Genomic DNA, 22364 nt, shown 5'->3' with positions numbered 1-22364 from the left:
TTTTGAGAAAGGCAGACATGACACAGGTAAAAACAATCTTTAGTAATAGTTTTTTATACACTTAATAAGCAACCTCAACACCAACACAATCAGGATACTTCTTGATTCCCAATATCAACTCAAGTGAGCCGATTATCTGTAATGTTATAAAAATAAGTTTAGGCCGGGCGTGGTGGCGCACGCTTGTAATCCCCACGCTTGGGAGGCAGAGACAGGAGGATCACGCAGGTTCGAAGCCAGCCGCATGCACTGGCTTGAAGCCAGCCACACGCACTGGCTTAGGAGACCCTGTTTCCAAATAAAAATGTAAAACTAGGTCTGGGAGTGTAGCCCGGAGGTAGAAATGCTTCCAAGAACCCCAGTACCACCAAAAATAAAAAATAAAAATAAAAATAAGCCTAACAAATTAGTTCTGAGCCGGACGTGATGGTGCACACTTGTATCCCAGCATTCATGAGGCTGAGACCGAAGGATCACGATTCGTGGACAGCCTCAGCTACTTAGTGAGGACCCTCTGCAACTCAGTGAGACCCTGTTTGAAATTAAAGAATTAAAAAAATAAATAGGGCAGGGGTGTATCTTGGAGGTCAAATACCCCTGGGTTCCATATCCAGACCCGCAAAAGAATAAATAAATAAATAAATAGTTCCTGTCGGGCATGGTGGCTTATAAATCCCAGTATTTGGGAGGCAAAGACTGGAGGATCATGGTTCAAGGATAGCCTCAGCTACTACTGAGCAAGGCCCTTTGCCAACTCAGTGAGATCCTGTTTCAAAGTAAATAAAGCCAGGCGTGGTAGCACACGCTTGTAATCCCCGCGCTTGGGATGCAAAAGCAGGAGGATCGTGCAGGTTCGAAGCCAGCCTCGCTGGCTTAAGAGACCCTGTGTCCAAATAAAATATAAAAAATAGGTCTGGGAGTGTAACCCGGAAGTAGAAGGGTTTCATCCCCACTACCACCAAAAAGAAAAAAATAAAATAAAGAATAAAAAATAGGCTGGCAGTGTAGTTCAGAGGTAGAATGCCTCTGAGTTCCATCCCCAATACTGGGAAAAAAACAAAATTAGTTCTTTTTCTAAAAAAGAGCCAGAGCCACAGAAGAGGGCTATAAAATTTAGGAAACCCAAATGTGGTGGCCCATGCTTATAATCCCAGTATAATAGAGGCCAGTCTCAGCAACTTAGTGAGATCCTCTGGAACCTAGTGAGACCCTGTTTAAAAAAAAAAGAAGAAGAAGAAAAGAAGCCAGGCGTGGTGGCGCACGCTTGTAATCCCCACACTTGGGAGGCTGAGACAGGAGGATTGCACAGGTTCGAAGCCAGCCTCAGCTACTTATTGAGGCTTTCAGCTACTTAGTGAGACCCTGTTTCCAAATAAAATACAAAAAAAGTCTGGGAGTATAGCCTGGAGGTAGAAAGCCTCTGGGTTCCACCTCCAGTACCACCAAAAAAAAAAAAAAAAAAAAAGGCTGGAGGCGTAGCTCTGAGGTAGAAAGTCCCTGGGTTCAATCTCTAGGACCAAAAAAGGAAAAACAAAAAAACTTCAAGAATAACAACTTAAGCTGGGCGTGGTGGCGCACGCTTGTAATCCCCGCGCTTGGGAGGCGGAGACAGGAGGATCGCGCAGGTTCGAAGCCAGCCGCGCTGGCGTAAGAGACCCTGTTTCAAAAATATAAAAAACAGGTCTGGGAGTGTAGCCCGGAGGAAGGAGGGCTTCCAGGAACCCCAGTACCACCAAAAAAAAAAAAAAGAATAACAACTTAAAAGAATGAACTGCCGCCCTATTGCTATACTACAAGTATTAGGAAATTACATGGGTAGATCTTATGTATCCTCTTTATAAAGTAGCAATAGAAGTGGAAGACCCACTAAGTCCCCTTTTCTTTCCTTACAATCCAATCTGCCATTCAATGTTGCTCAAATCAGAAGGGGAATACACTGCTCCCAAAGAGAAGTGGGTGTATCGTAACAAGGAGTAACTTAAATGCACCATTTTTTAAAAAGAGCAGTTAAATAGAAAGCTCCACTTATAACAAAACATTAGCCTCTAGCACTGCTGCTTGGCCTATGAAGCTCAAAAGCAGTGCGTATTTCAAGAATGAGTAATTCTCTCTCTCTCTCTCTTTTTTTTTTTTTTTTTTTTTTTTTTTTGGTGGTACTGGGGTTCCTGGAAGCCCTTCTACCCCCGGGCTACACTCCCAGACCTATTTTATACTTTTTTTTAAATTTGGAAACAGGGTCTCTTAAGCCAGCGAGGCTGGCTCTGAACCTGCGTGATCCTCTTGTCTCCGCCTCCCAAGCGCGGGGATTATAAGCGAGCACCCACCACGCCCGGCGTAATTCTCATTTTAAAAAGAAATCTGTAGCCAAGGACTATGGCGCTTGCCTATCTACAATCCCAGTACTTGTGATGCTGAGACAAGAGAATTGCATGTTCAAAGACAGTCTCAGGAACTAGTGAGACTCTCATCAACCTAGCTAGATCTAATTTCCAAATAAAAATAAAACAGGGTTAGGGATGTAGTCAGAGGTAGAATATCCCTGGTAACTAACACACACACACACACACACACACACACACACACACACACACACAGAAACCCTTTTCATTTACTGAAATAAGTGATTTTATATCTTTCCTTTCAGAAATATGTTCCACTTATTAAGATCTATTCTTAGCTGGGCATGGTGGCACAAAAAATAAAATAGAGCTGAGGGAGTATAGCTCAGAGGTAGAATGGCCCTGGGTCCGATCCGCAATAACACACACACACACACACACACACACACACACACACACACACACACACAACTAAAAAGATAAAGGGGGAAGGCTAGCCCAGGCCATGATGGCACACGCTCAGAATCCCAGTACTTGGGAGGTGGAGACAGAACAGGATCACAGCTTCGAAGCCAGCCTCAACAACTTAGCAAAGCCTTCTGAAACTTAGTGAGAACCTGTTCCCAAATAAAATCAGGCTGAGGTTTTCAGCTCAAATGCAGAATGTCTCTGGGTTCAATCCCAAGTTCCAGGGAAAAAAATCTACTATTAACATGCCAACTTATGAGCTTTTAAATATAAATGGGTATCACACATTACAGCTAACATATAAAAACGAAGACTATTCCTGAATGTGGCACATACAATCCCCACACTTGGGAGGCTGAGACAGGAGGATCGCCTAGGTTCGAAGCCAGCCTCAGCTTCTTAGTGAGGCTCTCGGCAATTTAGTGAGACCCTGTTTCCAAATAAAATATAGAAATAAGCTGGGGTATAGTTCGGATGTAGAAAGCCTCTGGATTCCACCCCCAGTACCACAAAAAAATTAAAAACTTTACAAAATGAAAGACTATTAATGAGGATGTAGAGGCTTATTTCATTCTGAGTCTATGATCAAATGCAAATATACCAACCATAGCATGTACCTGAACAGGAGAAATGGCATCTAAACTGCTAGCACTAGGAGGGCGTCCTTTTGGCATAACTCCAGGAGGTGGCTGTCTGGCCTTATTCATAACATTACTGCAATTGGCTACCATGGTGAGGATGGTCTCTGATAACTCCTGAGAAACACTCCTAAAAAGAAAAGTGAAAAATATACTTGCTATTTCCCAGAATATCTCAATAAACCAATTCTGAGCAGGGTATGGTGGGTGCATGCCTATAATCCCAGTACTTGGGAGGCTGAGACAGGATCGAAAGTTTAAGGACAACTTCAGCAATTTATCAAGACTGTTTCAAAATAAAAAGGAGTTGGGAGTGTAGTGCAGTGGTAGAATGCCTTTGGGCCATTGTGCCCACCCCGACAAACACACACACAAAGGATTGGGTATAAGTCAGAAGTAGAAAGCCCCTGGGTTGAATTCCCAGTTCAAAAAATAAAAAATATCTGGGGTGTAGTTGGGTGTTTGAGCATCCCAGGGTTCAATTTCCCATTACACAAAAGAAAGAACGAAAGGAAGGAACGAATGAATGAACCATCAATTGACCTCTGAAGCAAAGGTCATGTAACATAAATATCTGACAGGTGCACTGACTTACCTATCTTATAGTGTGAGTACAGATTCATAAAATAATCAGACCCCTGTGTTCAGGAACTCTACACAAAACGTGACACTGTCTTTTCTTATTTTACTCCTAAGCAAAGAATTCTACTACTGGCAAGTAAACTGGGCATGGGGTACATGGGTGTAGGCCCAATGGCTCTGGAGGCTGAAGCTGAACCATCACTTTAGCAAAGTACTTCAGGATCAGCCTAAGCAATACAGCAAGACTTCTTTCCTTCCTTCTTTTAAAGGAATTTAAGTTTATTTAGGGCTGGGTGTGGTGGTGCATACTTATAATTCCGATACTTGCGAGGCTGAGACAGGAGAATCACAGGTCTAACATTAAAAAAAAATCAATTCACATAATATAAAAGATGTTAACAGAATAATGACTGATGATAATCTTATATGAAATACTTATCAATAAATTTAACAGCGAAGGGCAAGACTCAAACACAGAAAAATGACAAAAATCACAGAACAAATTTAAAAACCTAAATCACTAGATTCATGAGCTGGAAAAATTATTATTAGAATGGTAACATTCCCTAGGATGATCTAAAGATCTAACACAATTCTCTATATCAATCCAAAGGGCTTCCTTGCATTTCCTTCCAGAAATGTATAAACTAATCTTGAAATTCATAAGAAAACTCAAGGAACACTGAATAGCCATAACAATCTTGAAAACAAAGTTGGAAGACTTAATAATTCCCCAACTCAAAAGTGGTATTAATTGCCAGGAGTGGTGGAACATGCTTGTGATCCCAATATTTTAGAGGCTGAGACAGGAGGATCGCAGTTTGTGCACAGCTTCAGCTACTTAGTGAGACCATTCATAACCCAATGAGACCCTGTTTCAAAATAAAGAATAAAAAATATAGGGCTGAGGGTGTAGCTCAGAGGTGGAATACTTCTGAATTTCATCCGCAGTACCACCAAAAAAAACAAAAAAAAGAAGTAAAAATAGGGCTTGGGTAACATATCGAAGTCAATCACTAAGCCAAGCAAGGGAGGGAGGGACGGGGAGGGAATGGGGTGAAAATTGGGTAGGGGTTAAATCAGCGATGAGTACATGTTTGTACACACAAGTTTTCTACCCAAAAATAAATAAATTAATTAATTAATTAATTAATTTTTTAAAAAATAGGGCTTGGGTGTAGCTCTAAGGTAGAATGCCCCTGGGGTTTCATGCCCAGGATCACAAAAAAGTAATAATTTAAGTAGTATGGAACCTGCAAAAAATGAGACATATATGATACTATAAAAAAAAATCCATACAAAATACAAAAAGCTCTGGGTGTCATCCCCATTACCTCCCCAAGACTTAAAAAAAAATCCATTAATCTAAAAAACAATTCAAAGGGGACATTTTCAAAATATGGTGCTGGGACAAGTGACAATCAACATGCAGAAAATTAATGTGGTCACCCATCTTATATGATACATTAAAAAATGAACAGAAGCCGGATGTAATGATGCACATTTGTAATCCCAGTACTTGGGAGGCTGAGACAGGAGGATCCAGGGTTGTGGCCAGCCTCAGCTACTTAGCGAGGCCTTCGCAACTCAGATTCCGTTTCAAAAAATAAAGAATAAAAAATAGGCCTGGGGGTATAGCTTGGAGATAGAATGCTCTTGGGGTTCCATCCCCAGTACCACCATTAAAAAAAAAAAAATCCGGGCATGGTGGCACACTCTTGTAATCCCAGCATTTGGGAGGCTGAGACGGGAGGATTGTGGTTCCCTGACAGCCTCAGCTACTTAGTGACGCACTCCGTAACTTAGTGAGACCCTGTTTCAAAATAAAGAATAAAAAACAGGGCAGGGAATGTAGCTCGGAGGTCGAATGCCCCTGGGTTCCATACTCAAACCCACAAAAAAAAAAAAAAACAACACACACAACATAAATGAGCTTGGAGTAGTGGTGCAATGCCTGTAATCCTATTACTTGGGAAGTAGAGAGAAGAGAGTCACACATAGGTTTGAGGCCAGATTCAGTAACTAGACTGTTTCAAAATGAAAAGTAGGGAGGGGATGCTGCACAGAGGTATACTTCCAAAGGTATACTTTGGAAGCAGAATATCCTGGGTTCAATCCCCAAAACTAAAAAACAGAAAATCAAAAACAAACCCACAAATGGATCTAATATATTGTAAGCAATGTACTAACTTAAAATGCACTAACTGTCTTGTACTGCTGTCCCTAGCATTAATCACCACCCCTTCCCCAAACCAACAGTTACCAATATAATCCAATTCCAATATTAAATAGTCATTTTTTAAAACAATTTCCTTACCCCGCACAAGCCTGTAGACAAGCCAACATTGTTGCCAGAGTTTCAGGAGGAAGTTGAGCACTTTTAGGCTGGTCTTTCTCTGGGGCCAGTCCACCCAAAATAGAAGGGCACCGTCTCTTTAAAAATGTCATGCAGGCTTGGATAAAAGGCTCCTGTAGAAGAAAATCTTTTCTTAGTATATCTGAAACTGATCTTTTTAACTGCTTTCAGATTAAAGGCAACAACAAAGCATTAGAACTAACATCTACACTAAAATGACATTTTAGCTGCCATCTTAAATAGCTTTCTTGAGGCTGAGCATTTAGCTCACTGTTATAACACTTGCCTAGCATGCACAAGACCCTGGATTTAATCACTGCCCAGTCTTTTTTTTTTTTTTTAAGGCTGCTTCTGTAGCCATTTTAGCTACTCAAATTTCAAAAAAGAAATGTGGTTAGGCGTGGTGGCGCAACACTTTTTTTTTTTTTTTTTTTTTGGTGGTACTGGGGTTCCTGGAAGCCCTTCTTCCTCTGGGCTACACTCCCAGACCTATTTTGTATTTTTGAAACAGGGTCTCTTACGCCAGCACGGCTGGCTTCGAACCTGCGCGATCCTCCTGTCTCCGCCTCCCAAGCGCGGGGATTACAAGCATGCGCCATCACGCCCGGCGGCGCAACACTTTTAATCCCAGTACTTGGGAGGCTGAGACAGGATCACAGGTTTGTGGCCAGCCTCAGATACTTAGTGAGTCCCTCCACAATTTAGTGAGACCCTATTTCAAAATAAAAAATAAAAAGTAGGGTTGGGGTATAGCTTAGAGGCACAATGCCTCTGGGTTCAATCTACAGTACTGCAATAAACAAAAATCAAAAAACAAACAAAAAAAAAAACAACAAAACAAAACAAAAAAAAAACAAGTTACTGACCCCATGCTCTCGAATTTTATCTGTGAGCCACTTGTCCAGTTTGAGGTATTCACGACGTGAAGCAAGTGCAGCAAGGTCAATAACAAAGGCAAATGGAGTACCGTTTAGCAGCATTGACAAAGCCTAAAAAAAAATACAAACTACAGGTCAAGCAGTTAAGTAACATCATCTGTGATTTTTAATACATTCAGGGATAATATGCTTAACAGTATCACATTTTATTTTAAAGGTCTACTCAGGACTACATTTAAAATAAACTTCTTTAATGGAGTATAAGATGGTAGAGGCATAAATGCACACATCATTCATTTAGCCCTTTCCCAATGCCCACCCCCTCCCCCTTCTTCCTTCTCATGTTTGACTTAATGACTGACTTTGATATGCCCTGTGCTTTTTCAAAACCTAGCACTGAAGATTCAATTAAAGTATGAATATGCTGCTGGGCATGGTGATGCATTACTATAACACCAGCATGAGGCTGAACCCAGAGGATCATAGGTTCAAGGTTAGCCTCAGGAACTTAATGAAAACCTCAGCAACTTGGCAAGATCCTATCTCAAAAGAAAAATAAAAAGGACTGGACAGTAGTTTGGAGATAGATACCCCTGAATTCAATCTTCAGCGATAGCAAATATTGAGACTCGAATCAACTTAGTGAGACCTTGTTTCAAAAATAGAAATAAAAAAATAGAGCTAGGGGTATACCTTACAAACACACACATGCGCACGCGCAGACCTGCAATATACATAAAAGACATTTTTATATATCTAAAATCACATTCCCTCCTTTCCATTCCTTTTAATATACAAAGCAATATTGTAAACTTCAATTTATTCCAGAGCTGATTACACATTAAATTATCCCTAAGGTATTTTTCTTACAAAAAATATACTTATCATTAATACATCATTGGTATTCTGTCCCTCTTAAAGTTACCTTCAAGTCCTGGGCCACATCAAGTATTCGAGACAACTTGGCCTGGTCATACTGTTCTCCTCTCATGTACCATTCTGCCATTGCGTGCATGATAAGTTGGCGAATTGAGGGAGACTGTCCCTAAAAAGAGGGGGAAAGGTTAAGTGGAAACACTGGTAGCCATTTTGATAGGTGGTATACAAATGTTACACTAATTTTAGTGTAATTCTGCTACACTTGGGTAAAAATCAGATACATTAGTATAAACATTATGTTCAGGACCCCAAGTCTAAGAAATTACAATAATATTTTGCATGGGAGAATGCTTTCATAGGAAAGCAAGTTACATCTACATCTACTAAATGGCTCCTGTATCTAATCAATAGTAATTCAACAAGATTATATTCTAATAAGTCTGTTTATCCATTTTCAAACAAAAATCAGAATAGAATATAAAATAAAGTAATATGGTATAAACATGAAAGTACATCAAGATTCCTTTAAAAGAAAGCTACAAATTACCAGTCTTAAACAAAATAGTTAACCATCTTTCATGTTGCACAATAGTGTTGTATCAGTACGTTGAGGACTGAAGTTTCTAAGCACATTTTAATATCTATTTCCACATACAAGTATGTTCATCTTTTATTAAATATTCAATTCTTTTTTTAACCAGCAAATACCGTCGTTCAGAATTAACCTAAAGGTGGATGAAAATTTATTTCAATGGCAGAACACTCTCCAAGCATTTGCAAAGCTCCAATCCCCACAATAGTAAAACAAAACAAACAACCTAACCTATGCATAGTGGTATATGCTTGAAATACCATTATTCAGGAGGCTGAGACAGGAGGATCGCAGGATCAAAGACAACCGTGGCAGCTTAGTAAGGCTCTTCAGCAATCTAGAGAGACCTTGTTTCTGAATGAGAAATAAAATTGAACTGGGGATGTAGTTTGGAGGTAGAATGCCTCTAGATTGAATCTCTAATAAAACATGTGCACGCGCGCGCGCACACACACACACACACACAACTTCTGATGGAACGATAAACAGGTCGCAGAGTTTTTTTTCTCATAAACAACACAATTACTATTACTATATCATATTCTAGTAACTACACCAAAGACAGTTAAACTAAAATACTCATCTAGAAGTAAGAACAAGCTACTCCTAGCAGCCACCTCTCACCTCAGAGAAAACAGAGAAGAGTGAAGGACAGGGTTGTAAAGGCTCGAGTCAGTGCTGGGGAAGCATTTAATAAAGTCTTAAGTCTACCAAGTAAATTAGGTGTCTCTCTAGAAAATTAGGCGGGAAAGGCTGAAAGGCATAAATAAAACTAAGACTCACAGTCTTTATTTCTTAAGAAAAGCTTTATTTGCCAGGACTGGTGGCACACGCTTGTAATCCCAACATTTGGGAGATTGAGACAGGAGGATCTGAGTTCGCAGACAGCCTCATCCACTACTTACTGAGGCTACTCAGTGAGACCCTGTTTCAAAATAAAGAATAAAAAATAGGGCTGGGGGTGAAGCTCTAGGTAAAATGCCCGACTTCTATCCCCAGGACCACCAAACAAACAAAAAAAAAAGGTTATTTGTTGGTTTTTTTTGGGGGGGGGTTGTGGTCCTCGGGATGTAACTGAGGGGCATTCTACCTCAAAGCTACATCCCCAGCCCTTTTTTTTACTTCTTTTTTAAAAATTTTTTATTGGTGCACTGTATTCATACATCATAGTGGGATACAATAAAACTTTTGTAGATATACATGCACACATCGCCCAGTCAGCCCCCACCCGATCCCCACCCCACTCCCTCTCCATCCCTCCTTCCGATGCTTGGCTTAGTGGTTGACATCTAGTATTATAGCAATTTATCCAAAATTAAAAATGATGATCTCACATAACAGTTTCATTTGTCTGATACCAAGCTTTTGATAACTTATAGATAACATTTCAATATTTCTTTTTGCTTTCTAACCAGAGAATATTTTTCGTTTTTTTTAGGTGAAACTATCATATATATTTATTTTTCAGAAAAAATCTATCCTAATATGGAATATGGACTCTAGATACCCAAGATGATCCTCGAAAAAGAACAAAGCTAGAACATATATATTTTCTGATTTCAAACCATTATAAAGCTACAATCATTGAAACAGTGTAGTACTGTTCTAAAGGCAGATATATAAACAACTGAAGTTAAATAAAAGCCTAGAGATACATTCTTCCATATATTGTCAAGTTATTTTTGACAAGGTTTCCACGAACATTTGGTGGAGGAAATATTAATCTTTTAACTAAATATTGTTGAAAATAATAATTACATGAAAAAGAATAAAACTGGACCCTTACCTAATCCCATATACTAATATTAACTCAAAATAGATAAAAGACCTAAATATAAATCTTAAGACTATAAACTTTTAGGAGAAAATCTGGGTCATTAAACCTCATAACACTGAAATTGGCAGTGATTTCTTGGATATGATTTAAATGGCACAGGCAACAGAAGGGTATACAAACTCCCTAAAAAATAAAAAAAAATTGTATATCCAAAGACAATGTAAACAGAGTTAAAAGTTACTAATAGAATTGGATAAAATATTTTCAAAAGCTATATCTGAAGGTATATTAATATTCCAACTAGAAATCCTAAAAATTAACAACAATAAAAGCAAACAATACAATTTAGAGATAGGTAAAAGACTAACAAATAATGAATCTCCACAGATAAATAATCTTAGTTTTCTGTTGGATGGAAAATCTTGTTTCTCTGGTTCTGGTGTGTGTTACCTATTTCTTCTTTGTAATTAATCTCCGAGTATTTTCTCTAGTGCTGGTTTTGAAGACATAAATTCCTTCAGTTTCTGTTTGTCGTGGAAGCTTCTTATTTCCCCATCTAATTTGATAGAAAGTTTTGCTGGGTAGGAAATTTTTGGCTGGAAGTTGTTTTCTTTCAGAGTTGGGAACATGTTACTCCAAGCCCTTCTGGCTCTCATGACTTGGTTTGGGAAGTCTGGAGTGATTCTAATTGGTTTGCCTCTGAATGTCACTTGGCCCTTTGTTTTTGTTGCCTTTAAGATTCTCTGCTTGGCTTCCACAGTGGTCATTTTGACAATTATGTGGCGTGGGGATCCTCTTCTCCGATCCTGTCTAAAGGGAGTTCTATAAGTTTCCTGGATCTGTGTATCAACCTCTTGCTCTATGTTTGGAAAATTTTCTGCTATTACTTCCTTGAAGAGATTGTTGATCCCTTTGGTTTCACCTTCTTTTCCCTCCTCTATTCCAATTATTCTTAGGTTAGCTCTCTTAAAATGGGCCCATATTTCTTCAATGTCAGATTCCTGCTGTCGGGTTTTTCTAGATTAGAAACTATGCATTCATTTTTGGATTGACCATCTTCTATGAGCGAGATTCTATTCTCCATGTGGTCTAATCGGTTGTTTGTACTTTGAACTGAGGCCTTTACTTCATTAATTGCATCCTTTATCTCTTTTTGGCTTTCTCTAAATTCTTTTCAAAACACCTCTATTATTTCTACAGTTATTTTCCTGATTTGATCTTCTAGAAATCTCTAAATTTGTTTTATCGGGTTCTGATGTGGGGTTGTGGGCATTCACTGCTCCATTGTTATTCCTCTTTCCCATGATTTCGGAAGTTTGTGCCTTCTCTGGGTTCTTCCCTTGGGTCACTACGACTTCACTTAAGGTGCTCTGGATCTCGAGTCTGTGGTATCTCAGACCCCACTACTCCCTTACTGGGTTATATTGCAGAGTCTCAGACCCAGGGAGTCGATAGAGGCTGTTTTAGACTATGGGGGGTGCCAGGTTGGGCGTTCTCCTATGGTGTGATATCTCTGCCACCGCCACTCCCCCACTGGGTCAAGTCCCTGGGAGTCAGTACTGGGATTTCTCCTCTGGGGCCCGCAATTTGACTCACTGTTGTTGAGTACGCAGATGGAGCTGTAGTGAACTTGGTGAATTTGCTGCTACTGCCGCCGGTGGCAATATGGCGCTGCTGCCACGCCCTCGGCAGTGAGGCTGGCTTATTTATTTTCTGGTTTTGAGCTCTGCTCTGAGTCCCTGCAGCGTGTGCTGAGCGCAGCCACTAAGAGCTTTAGATGCTTCCTGCGCCGAAAAATCTGCCGAATCCCTCCTGGCTGTTCCACAGTGGCTCACCTCGGCTCGCTGTCTGCCGCTCCTCTCTGGAGCCTGGTGGGCTGTTGAGTGCGTTGGTCTGTAGCCGTAGCCGTCCGGTGAACTTGCCGCTGCCGCCGGCAGTAAGGCGCTGCTGCCACGTCCTCGGGCGTGAGGCCGGCATATCTCCTCTGTGGCTCTGAGCTCCATTCTGAGTCCCCCTCCTCTCTGGAGCTGGTGCAGCAAGGGAAGATGGCGCCCACCGCTCCGCACCACGGCTCCGGCCTCAGCACTGCAGTCTGGTTTCTTTCTGGTGTCCCGTTTTTTCTAGCCCTCTTTTTCTCTGTCCCTTGTAGTTACATTTTTTTGTTTCTCTGGTGATGGTGTTTTCTGGCTATGAAAGGCGCTGATTTTGTGGTAATAAAGACTGGTTGTAGAGCCCCGCTTTTCTCGGTCACCATCTTCCCTGGAAGTCCTTTAAATTCTTTTGAATAGGTCTCTTTAAGTTGTGGAGATCCTAAGTAGCTGAGGCTGGCAGGGAACCTGCGATCCTCCTGTCTCAGCCTCCTAAGTACTTGAGATTACAAGCATGTCCCACCATGCCTGCCTTTATCAAATTAATTTTTAAAATAGCTGCATGTAATGAAACTAATGCAAAAGAACTTGAAGATATAGGAAGATGATGTCTTATAAGAGTTTCTGCCTTTGTCTTATTTGCAAATCAATAAGACCATTTCAAACCAAATTATAAAAATAAAGTAGGAGAGTAGTTCGGAGGTACAATGGCCCTGGCCCTGGGCTCCATCCTCATTACCACACACAAAAGGTAGACTAGTAAGAGAAACCAGGCAGCTGTGGTGGTGCACACTTGTAATCTCCATACTTGAGAGGATGAGAGAGAATTGCAGGTTCAATTTGCCTCAGAAGCTCAGTGAGGCCCTCAGCAACTTAGTGAGACCCTGTTTCAAAATTTAAAAGAATAAAATAAAATAAAGCTGGGGGTATAGCTCAGTGGCAGAACGCCCCTGAGCTCAATTTCAAGTGCCATACACAATCCCTCCCTCAAAAAAGAAGAAAAAAGAAAAATCGGCAGCCAAGTGTAGTTGCCTGTGCATATAATTCCAGTACTTGAGACTAAGTCAGCAAGATTCCAAGTTCAAGACCTTGGTTGAAAACTTTTTTTGGTAGTACTAGGGGTGAAACCCAGTGGCTTTCTACCTCTAGGCTATACTCCCACACCTATTTTTATATTTTTTATTTGGAAACAGGGTGTCACTAAGTTGCTGAGAGCCTAAGTAGCTGAGGCTGGCTTCAAACCTGTGTGATCCTCCTGTCTCAGCCTCCCAAGAATGGGTATTATAAGGGTGCACCACCACACCCGGCTTTTGGTTGTAAACTTTAAAAATAAATAAACAAAATAGGACTGGGGAGAGCCTCCCTAAGAGGGGAGGAGGAGGAAAGAAAGACCATTTGTCCGCGTACCATGAAGAATGCTTGTAATCCCAGTATTTGGAAGATTGAGATAGGAGGTTCACATGTTCAATGCCAGCCTCAGCAACAAAGCGAGGCCCTTACTGAGACATTGTTTCAAAAAAATAAATGAATAAAGTAGGGCTGGGGGGTAGCTCAGAGGTAGAAGACCCCTAGGTTCTAATCAAGTGTCTATAATCTAATCAACTGTGTATAATCTAATCAAGTATGTATAATCTAATCAAGTATGGATAACCTAATCAATTGTGCATAATCTAATCAACTGTGTATAATCTAATCAAGGGCGCATAATCTAATTAACTACACTTAATCAAATCAAGCGTGTATAATCTAGTCTATATAATCTAATCATCGGCACATAATCTAATCAAGCGTGCATAATCTAATCAACTGCACTTAATCTAATCAAGTGTGTATAATCTAATCAAGTGTGCACAATCTAATCAAGTCTGTATAATCTAATCAAATGTGCATAATCTAATCAACTGCACTTAATCTAATCAAGTGTGTATAATCTAATCAAGTGTGCACAATCTAATCAAGTCTGTATAATCTAATCAAACGTGCATAATCTAATCAACTGCACTTAATCTAATCAAGACTGTATAATCTAATCATCGGCACATAATCCAATCAAGTGTGCATAATCTAATCAATTGCGACTAATCAACTAAACTTAATCTAATCAAGTGTGTATAATCTAATCAAGTCTGTAAAATCTAATCATCGGCACATAATCTGATCAAGTATGCATAATGTAATCAATTGTGATTAATCTAATCAAGTGTGTGTAATCTAATCGTAGGCACATAATCTAATCAAATGTAATAATCTAATCAAGTATGTATAATCTAAGCCGGGCGTGGTGGCACATAGGCTTGTAATACCCGCGCTTGGGAGGCTGAGTCAGGAGGATCACACAGGTTCGAAGCCAGCCTCAGCTACTTAGTGAGGCTTTCAGCAACTTAGTGAGACCCTGTTTCCAAATAAAATATAAAATAGGTCTGGGAGTATAGCCCAGAGGTAGAAAGCCTCTGGGTTCCACCCCCAGTACCAACAAAAAAAGATCTAATCAATGGTGCATAACCTAATCTAGTGTGAATGATCTAATCAACCAGTATCATTTGGGGGGAAGTGGATGAATGAACAAATGAACAAATCAGGAATATAGCTCAGAAATAGAGAGCCCTGGGGCTCAATCCCCATCAATGAATCTCTAGAACCACATGAATGAATGAATGAATGAATGAATCAATGAATGAATAAATAAATAAATAAATAAGAAAATAAAGGGCTGGGGCTTAGTTCAGCGGCAGAATGTTTTCGAGAGGGAGAGGAGAGAAAGATCCCCTAATTAATGAGTTTTTATAATGTTGAACTTTTCAATATATTATCATACTTCATTGTTCTTTAGACTTTTTATTCTTATTCCAATATAACCCTAAAAGACAAAATGCATTTTATGACAATCTGACTTTGCCAGAACTCCAAGGATGACAATAATTTGTCTAGTGGAGCATCCTCAAGTTTCCAAAGCTGTCAGCTATGGAGATATAGAAAAGTTGAGCAAATGGCCATATCTTACCTGCCCGTGCCACGCATAGTGCAAAATAATGGCAGAGTTGGGATGGTTTCCAAGGAAAATTGGCATGAGAGTGGAGATGAGTTCGTGGCGCAAGGTGTGCCAAGAAGTGTTGATCTGCAGTAAGGCCAATACCAACATGTCTGGACAGTGCTTGATGGGGAAGCTGAAGAGCTGCTTGACCTGCTCGTACTGCCCAACCTCTGCCAGCCTCAGCAGAGACTCAATCAAGTCCAAGCTCTTCCTGGCAGAAAGGAAAGAAAGACATTCTTTCAATGAAAATGTAGCAACATAAAGTTCACATTTTCCCTGTGTGGTACTAGAGAATGAACCCAGGGCTTTATGCATGACAGTTCAGGTTAAGTAATATACCACGACACTGCACTACCAGCCTGATCTTCACTTTGAAAGTGAGTGGCAGCTGTGACAAAAGCAAACAGTGGCCATGCGCTCACATTTTAGAAACATATCTGTATTTTTTTAATTTTTACTTCTTTTTTGGTGCAGATGGAACACAGGGGCTTCTACCTCTGAGCTACACTTTAAGGCCTATTTTACTTTTTAGTTTGAAACAGGGTCTCACTGAGTTGCTGAGACTGGCTACGAACCTGCGATCCTCCTGTCCTCAGCCTCCCAAGTACTGGGACTACAAGTGTGAACCACGATGCCTGACTTTGAGAAATAATTAAATTGTTGTTATTTATCACAGAACTATATGCTGTTTGGGGCTAGGGATGTAGCTCAGTTTTAGAGTGCTTTTCCCTGCCCTACAAAAGGCCGTGGGTTTAGGAGTTAAATCAGTGGATGTGTACAGGTATGTACACACAAGTTTTTTTACCCCAATATGATGTATAAATCATAATGCACCAATAAAAAATTTTTTTAAAAAGGCTGTGGGTTCAATCCCACCACCACCACCAAAAAATTAAAAAACTATTATGATTCAAATGAATTTCAGACAATCCAAATTGACAGGCAGTAACTGATGAAGGAGAAGATGAAACCACTGCATATTTGGATGACCATGAATCCTCCTTACCAGAAAGAGATTTTTATGACTAGGGTGAAAAACAAAACAAAATCAAAACTGCTACGAAACATACTCAATATTTGCAGCGGTGCTCTAACATTTTAACCAGCTATCTTCTGGTGTGGTGCACGTGTCAAGGCCACAGCACCCCCAGGGATGATTCTTGACCTAGGAACCAAGTCTCTAGATCTAACGTTCCCCTTTGTACATAACAAATATGGGAACACAGACAAACACCAGGAAAAAAACGATAAGCCCATAAATAGGGATAAATGAGAAGACAGGTTATGTATGAATAAAGAACTGAGAAAGAACTATAGAACTAAAGAAATAATGTGGCATGTGACAAGATTCCCCATAACAAACTGTAAAGGAAAAACTTTTTTGTAAGGTATTGGGATTAAACTGAGGGACATTCACCTGTGAGTCATACTCCCAGCCCTATTTATTATTATTTTGAAACAGTATCAATACTTACTAAGGTAATCCTCAAACCTGTGATGTTCCTGTCTCAGCCTCCCAAGTGCTAAGATTGCAGGGGGGTACCACCGCACCCAGCTAAAAGAAATTTATGAGCCAATTAGGGATCTTAAAATCTAGACAACTAGTTTTTGTTGTTGTTTTCTGTTTGTTTGTTTTTAGTGGTACTGGGGATGGAACCCAGAGGCATTCTACCTTAATGTTACACCACCATTTGGATTTTATTTATGTGGAAACAAGATCTTACTAAGTTAAAGTCTCACTACTTGTATAGGCTGTCCTCCAACCTATGATCCTCCAGTCTCATCCTCCCAAGTACTAAGGTTACAGGAGTACTCACCACGCCCAATGACTATTATATTATATATAATATATATATGTATATATTATATATAATATTATATATATATTATATATTATATATATATGTATATTAATTATTAAATGTCCTCATGTCATTTCAGTTTTATAAAATATAGAAATCCTGCCAGGTGTGGTGGCACATATTTGTAATCCCAATACTTGGGAGGATGAGACAGAAGATCGCAGGTCCATGGAGAGCCACAGCTATTTTCAAGGATCTCCACAACTTAGTGAGACTGTTTCAAAATAAAGAATAAAATATAGGGCTGGGGTGTACTTCAGAGTTAAACTGTCCCTGGGTTCAATCTCTGGTACAAAACAAAAACAAAAACCAGAAATCCTGTATCTGTTAAAATAAAATTAAGAAATAATACTATGCACAGTAAAATTAAAACAAAAAAAACAGCTTGCAAATATAATGTTGACTGGCGCTTGGGAAAAGAACATGCTTTTATTTGTTTATTTCTGTGGTACTGGGGAATGATCAAAGGGGCATTCTATCTACAAACTATACCCTCAGAACTATTTTTATTTTTATTTTGAAACAGGGTCTTCCTAGGTCAATGAGAATGTCACTACTTGCTGAGGCTCTCCTGGAACCTCAGATGCTCCCATCTCAGTCTCCCAAGTACTGGGAGAGCATGGAAAACCATGCCTAGCTAAGAACATGTTTTCAAACAAACCACTGAAGCCAGGCATGGTGGCACACACTTGTGATCCTGGTACTTGACAGGCTGAGATAGGAGCATTGCAGGTTCAGAGCCAGAATCAGCAATTTGTGAGGACCTCCACAACTTAATAAGATCCTGTTTCAAAATAAAGAATATAAAAAAACTTAAATCAGAGGGGCTGGGAGTGTGTCTTGGGAGGTAGAATGCCCTCTGGGTACAATCCCTGGTAAACAACAAAAAAAAGCATTGACTAAGCTGGGCATGGTGTTTCATGAGAGGCTGAGACATGAGGATTATAGGTTTGCAGCTCACCTCATCAACTTAGGGAGGCTCTCAGCAACTTAGAGACACCCAATTAAAAAAAAAAAAAAAAAGTCCCTCATTGTTTGGGGTTGATTTTTTAATAACAATAGTTGGTAAACTGTATCCAAAGCCAAACTCTACCCAATGACAGTTTTTAACCACATCAGACATGAGTGGCAGCTACCCAAATGAACTGGGCAACAAAGCCTAGGATATTAACTAACCCTAAACAAAAACTTTAGTGTTTTTTAGAAAATCTAGGAGTAAACTGCATTATCTGCTCCATGATGGAAGGTGTCTCAGAGGGCATAGCATTGTCTCTTGTTATCAACAAGACCTCCTCCATCACAAAGCCCTCCTCCATTATAAGCATGTTCAAATAAAAATATGAGTTCCTTATATATAATGATGTAAAACCTACCCATATTGTCCTCAAAACTTTAGCTCACCTCTACATTACTTATTATACTGCAAAAATACAACTGTCATGTAAATCATTACTATTACTATACTACTCAGGAAGTCACAAAAATAAAAGTCCACACATATACGAGTTAAATGTAATTTTCCCATTCAAAGTACCTTTGGTCCACAGTTCACTGAATCCACAGATGTGGAACCCACACATCTGGAGAGCAGACACAAGTGAAAGAACTATAGAGTCGCTGTCTCTGGAAATAACTCAGGGCACACACTCTCTGAAGCCACTTTCACCACCCTTACCTCACAGCCCCAGACAACAACCAGAGAGAGTTCTAAGAACCTCGTCCACAGGCTGGACCAGAGTCAGACCCTCTCAGAGTTATGGAATGAGAAATCAGAAGAACTAGATAACTTAGCTGGAAGTAGAATTTACAAACTGGTCATGGAAAGCACTTGATCTACAGAGAAGGAAAAGCTTTAACACAAATTGAGGGGTACAAACCTCCTTCCAATACTAGATCATCTCAAATCTCTTACAAAAACATATTTAAGTGGTGGGAAGGTAACTAAAAAAAAGAATTTTATCCAACACCCTCTTTAAAACCTGAAGTAGAGCCAGGCATAGTTCGCACACTTGTAATCCCCACGCTTCGGAGGCGGAGGCAGGAGGATTGCGCAGGTTCGAAGATAGCCTTGGTGGCTTAAAGAGATCCTGTTTCCAAATAAAAATATAAAATAGGCCTGGGAGTGTAGCCCACAGGTAGAAGGGTTTCCAGGAACCCCAGTACCATTTAAAAAAAAAAAAAAAAAAACTGAAGTAGGCATCCTAATAATACTATTTTATAGCCAGGCATGGCGACACACACCTGTAATCCTAGTACTTGGGAGGCTTGACAGGGGAATCTGGCCACTTCAGCAACATAGTGAGCAACTTAGTGAGAATGTGTTTCAAAATAAAGATTAAAATAAGCCAGGCGTGGTGGCACACAATTGTAATCCCAGCATTCTGGAGGTTGAGGCCAGAGGATTGCGGTTCACAGACAGCCTCAGGTACTTAGTGAGGCCCTCCACAACTTAGTGAGACCCTGTTTCCAAATAAAATAGAAAATAGGACTGGGAGTGTAGCCTGAAGGTAGAAAGCCTCTAGGTTTCATTCCCAGCACCACAAATAATAATAAGAATAATAAGAATAAAGAATAAAATAGGGCAGGGGGTATAGCTCAGAAGTCGAATGCCCCTGGGTTCCATCTTCAGATGCGGAAAATAATAAAATATAGGTCGAGAAGGTGTGCCTCTGTGGTAGAATGCTCAATCCCCAGTGCCACACAAAAAAAAGCTACTTTAGTCAACTCTGTTAATTATGTACTCGCACCCTTTTAGCTTCAAGTACACAAGTGACCCTTTGAGGAAAAGCAAGCTGACAGTGCTTACCACGTGGCGATTTCTCGATTGTCATCCTCTGGTGGTGCTTTCAGAATGTCAGTGGCAACAGTATGACAGGGATAGTCAGCAAAACAGAAGATCTCTGGATTTATAAGGGAATGCTGAATGAAGGAGAGCTGAAACAAACAACAACAAAAAGTCCTTACTGACAATTGTGAATGCTATAAAAATTCAAGACATTTTCACAGAAATGTAGTTCAGGGACAGAGTGCTTGCCTAGCACACATAAGACTCTGGTATGAATCCCTAGTATGCTCCTGAAAAAAATAAACTGTAGGCATGGTAGCACTTGTTTATAACTCTAGTACTTTCAAGGCGGAGACAGGAGGATCCCAGGCTGGAGAAGATTCAATCAACCTAGCAAGACATTGTATCAAAATTTAAAAAGCCGGGGTGACAGGCACATGCTTATAATCCCAGCATTTGGGAGGCTGAGATGGGAGGATTGCCTCAGCTCTTTAGTGATACCCTCCGCAACTTAGAGAGACCCTGTTTGAAAATACAGAATAAAAACAGGGCAGAGACTGTAGTTTGGAGGTCAAATGCCCCTGGCTTCCAGCACCAGTGCCATAAAAAATTTTTAATATAAAAATTAAATTTAAAAAATTTTTAAAAAGGTAGGACTTGATGGCACATGCTTGTAATCTCAGTGCTTGGGAGAATGAGAAAGGAAGATTGCAGGTTCTCGGCCAGCCTCCACAACGTACTGAGATCCTGTTTCTAAAAAAGAATAAAAATATATGGCTGGAGCCAGGCATGGTGGCGCATGCTTGTAATCCTTGCGCTTGGGAGGCAGAGACAGGAGGATCGCGCTGGTTCGAAGCCAGCCAGCTAGCTTAAGAGACCCTGTTTCAAAATTTAAAAAATATATAAAATAGGTCTGGGAGTAGAGCCGAGATGTAGAAGGGTTTTCAGGAACCCAAGTACCACCGAATATACATACATACATACATACATACATACATACATACATACATACATATATATATATATGTATGTATATATATATATATATACACATATATATATATGGCTGGGCGGGCATGGTGGCACACATTTGTAATCCCAGCATTCAGGAGACTGAGACTGGAGGATCAAAGTTCACAAACAACCTCAGCTACTTAGTGAGGCCCTCTGCAACTTAGTGAGACCCTGTTTCAAAATAAAGAATAAATAATACGGCAGGTGGTGTAGTTCAAAGGTAGATGTTTCTGTGTTCAATCCCTAGTACAAGAAAAGAATTTTCCAAACTGGTAATTCGAAACATATTCAGTTAAGCTGAAGAGATTAAGAAAGACTTAAGAAAATTATCCTTTTAGATATTTTAATCATGCCGGGCATGGTGGGACATGCTTATAATACCAGCGCTTGGGAGACTGAGACAAGAGGATCACACAGGTTTGAAGCCAACCTCAGCTACTTAGTGAGGCTCTCAGAAACTTAGTGAGACCCTGTTTCCAAAAAAGTTATAAAACAGGGCTAGGGGTATAGCCCAGAGGTAGAATTCCTCTGGGTTCCATTCCCAGTACTGAAAAAAGAAAAAACAAAAACAAACAAAAACCCTCTAACCATGCATAGCCAAGTGGTGATACAGGCCTGTTACTGTCAAACTCTGGAGGCTGACACAGGATTGCAGGTTCAAGGACAGCATTAGCAATTTGGCAAGACCCTGCTTTAAAACAATAAAATAACCAGGCGTAGTGGCGCATGCTTATAATCCGAGTGCATAGGAGGCTGAGACGGGAGGATAACAGGTTTGAGGAAGTCTCAACAAGTAGTGAGACTCTCATCAACTAGACAGTCTCTTTTTCCAAATAAAAATAAAAAGCCGGGCATGGTGGCACATGCCCGGCTTTAATTAGGATTAATTAGGATTTAATTAGGATTAAATCCTAATTTAATCCTAAATTAGGATTTAGAGTATAATTGAATGCTTGTAATCCCAGCATTCAAGAGTATGAGACCAGAGGATTGTGGTTCGCAGACATCCTCAGCTACTTAGTGAGGCCCTCTGCAACTCAGTGACACCCAGTTTCAAAATAAAAGAATAAAAAAATAGAATGAAAAAGGCAAGGATTGTAGCTCAGAGATCGAATGCCCCTGGGTTCCATCCCCAGGCCCGCATAAATAAATAAATAAATAAATAAATAAATAAATAAATAAATAAATAAATAACAAAGAGCCAGTCGTGGTGGCACACGCTTGCAATCCCAGTATTTGAGAGGCTGAGACCGGAAGATCGTGGTTCATGGACAGCCTCAGCTACTTAGTGAGGC

The 22364-nt window shown here is 40.1% G+C and overlaps 1 protein-coding gene across 5 annotated transcripts in view; it reads right to left on the bottom strand.

Moving 5' to 3' along the window:
• CNOT1 (CCR4-NOT transcription complex subunit 1) overlaps positions 1-22364 on the bottom strand; it is a gene marked incomplete at both ends in the record, with an annotated part of 95017 nt that overhangs the window by 43828 nt on the left and 28825 nt on the right. For all 5 annotated transcript variants that reach the window (XM_080702717.1, XM_080702718.1, XM_080702720.1 and 2 more), the window contains 6 exons: positions 3425-3575; positions 6345-6496; positions 7250-7372; positions 8187-8306; positions 15379-15619; positions 20077-20204. In XM_080702717.1, coding sequence (XP_080558843.1) covers positions 3425-3575; positions 6345-6496; positions 7250-7372; positions 8187-8306; positions 15379-15619; positions 20077-20204 — 915 coding nt within the window. The remainder of the gene's footprint in view (positions 1-3424; positions 3576-6344; positions 6497-7249; positions 7373-8186; positions 8307-15378; positions 15620-20076; positions 20205-22364) is intronic.

This window comes from Muscardinus avellanarius (assembly GCF_963383645.1).
Source record: "Muscardinus avellanarius genome assembly, chromosome: 10".
In the NCBI taxonomy this organism is placed as follows: domain Eukaryota; kingdom Metazoa; phylum Chordata; class Mammalia; order Rodentia; family Gliridae; genus Muscardinus; species Muscardinus avellanarius.
The sequence above is the reverse complement of the archived record's forward strand: the minus strand, read 5'-3'. Positions and strand labels throughout refer to the sequence as shown.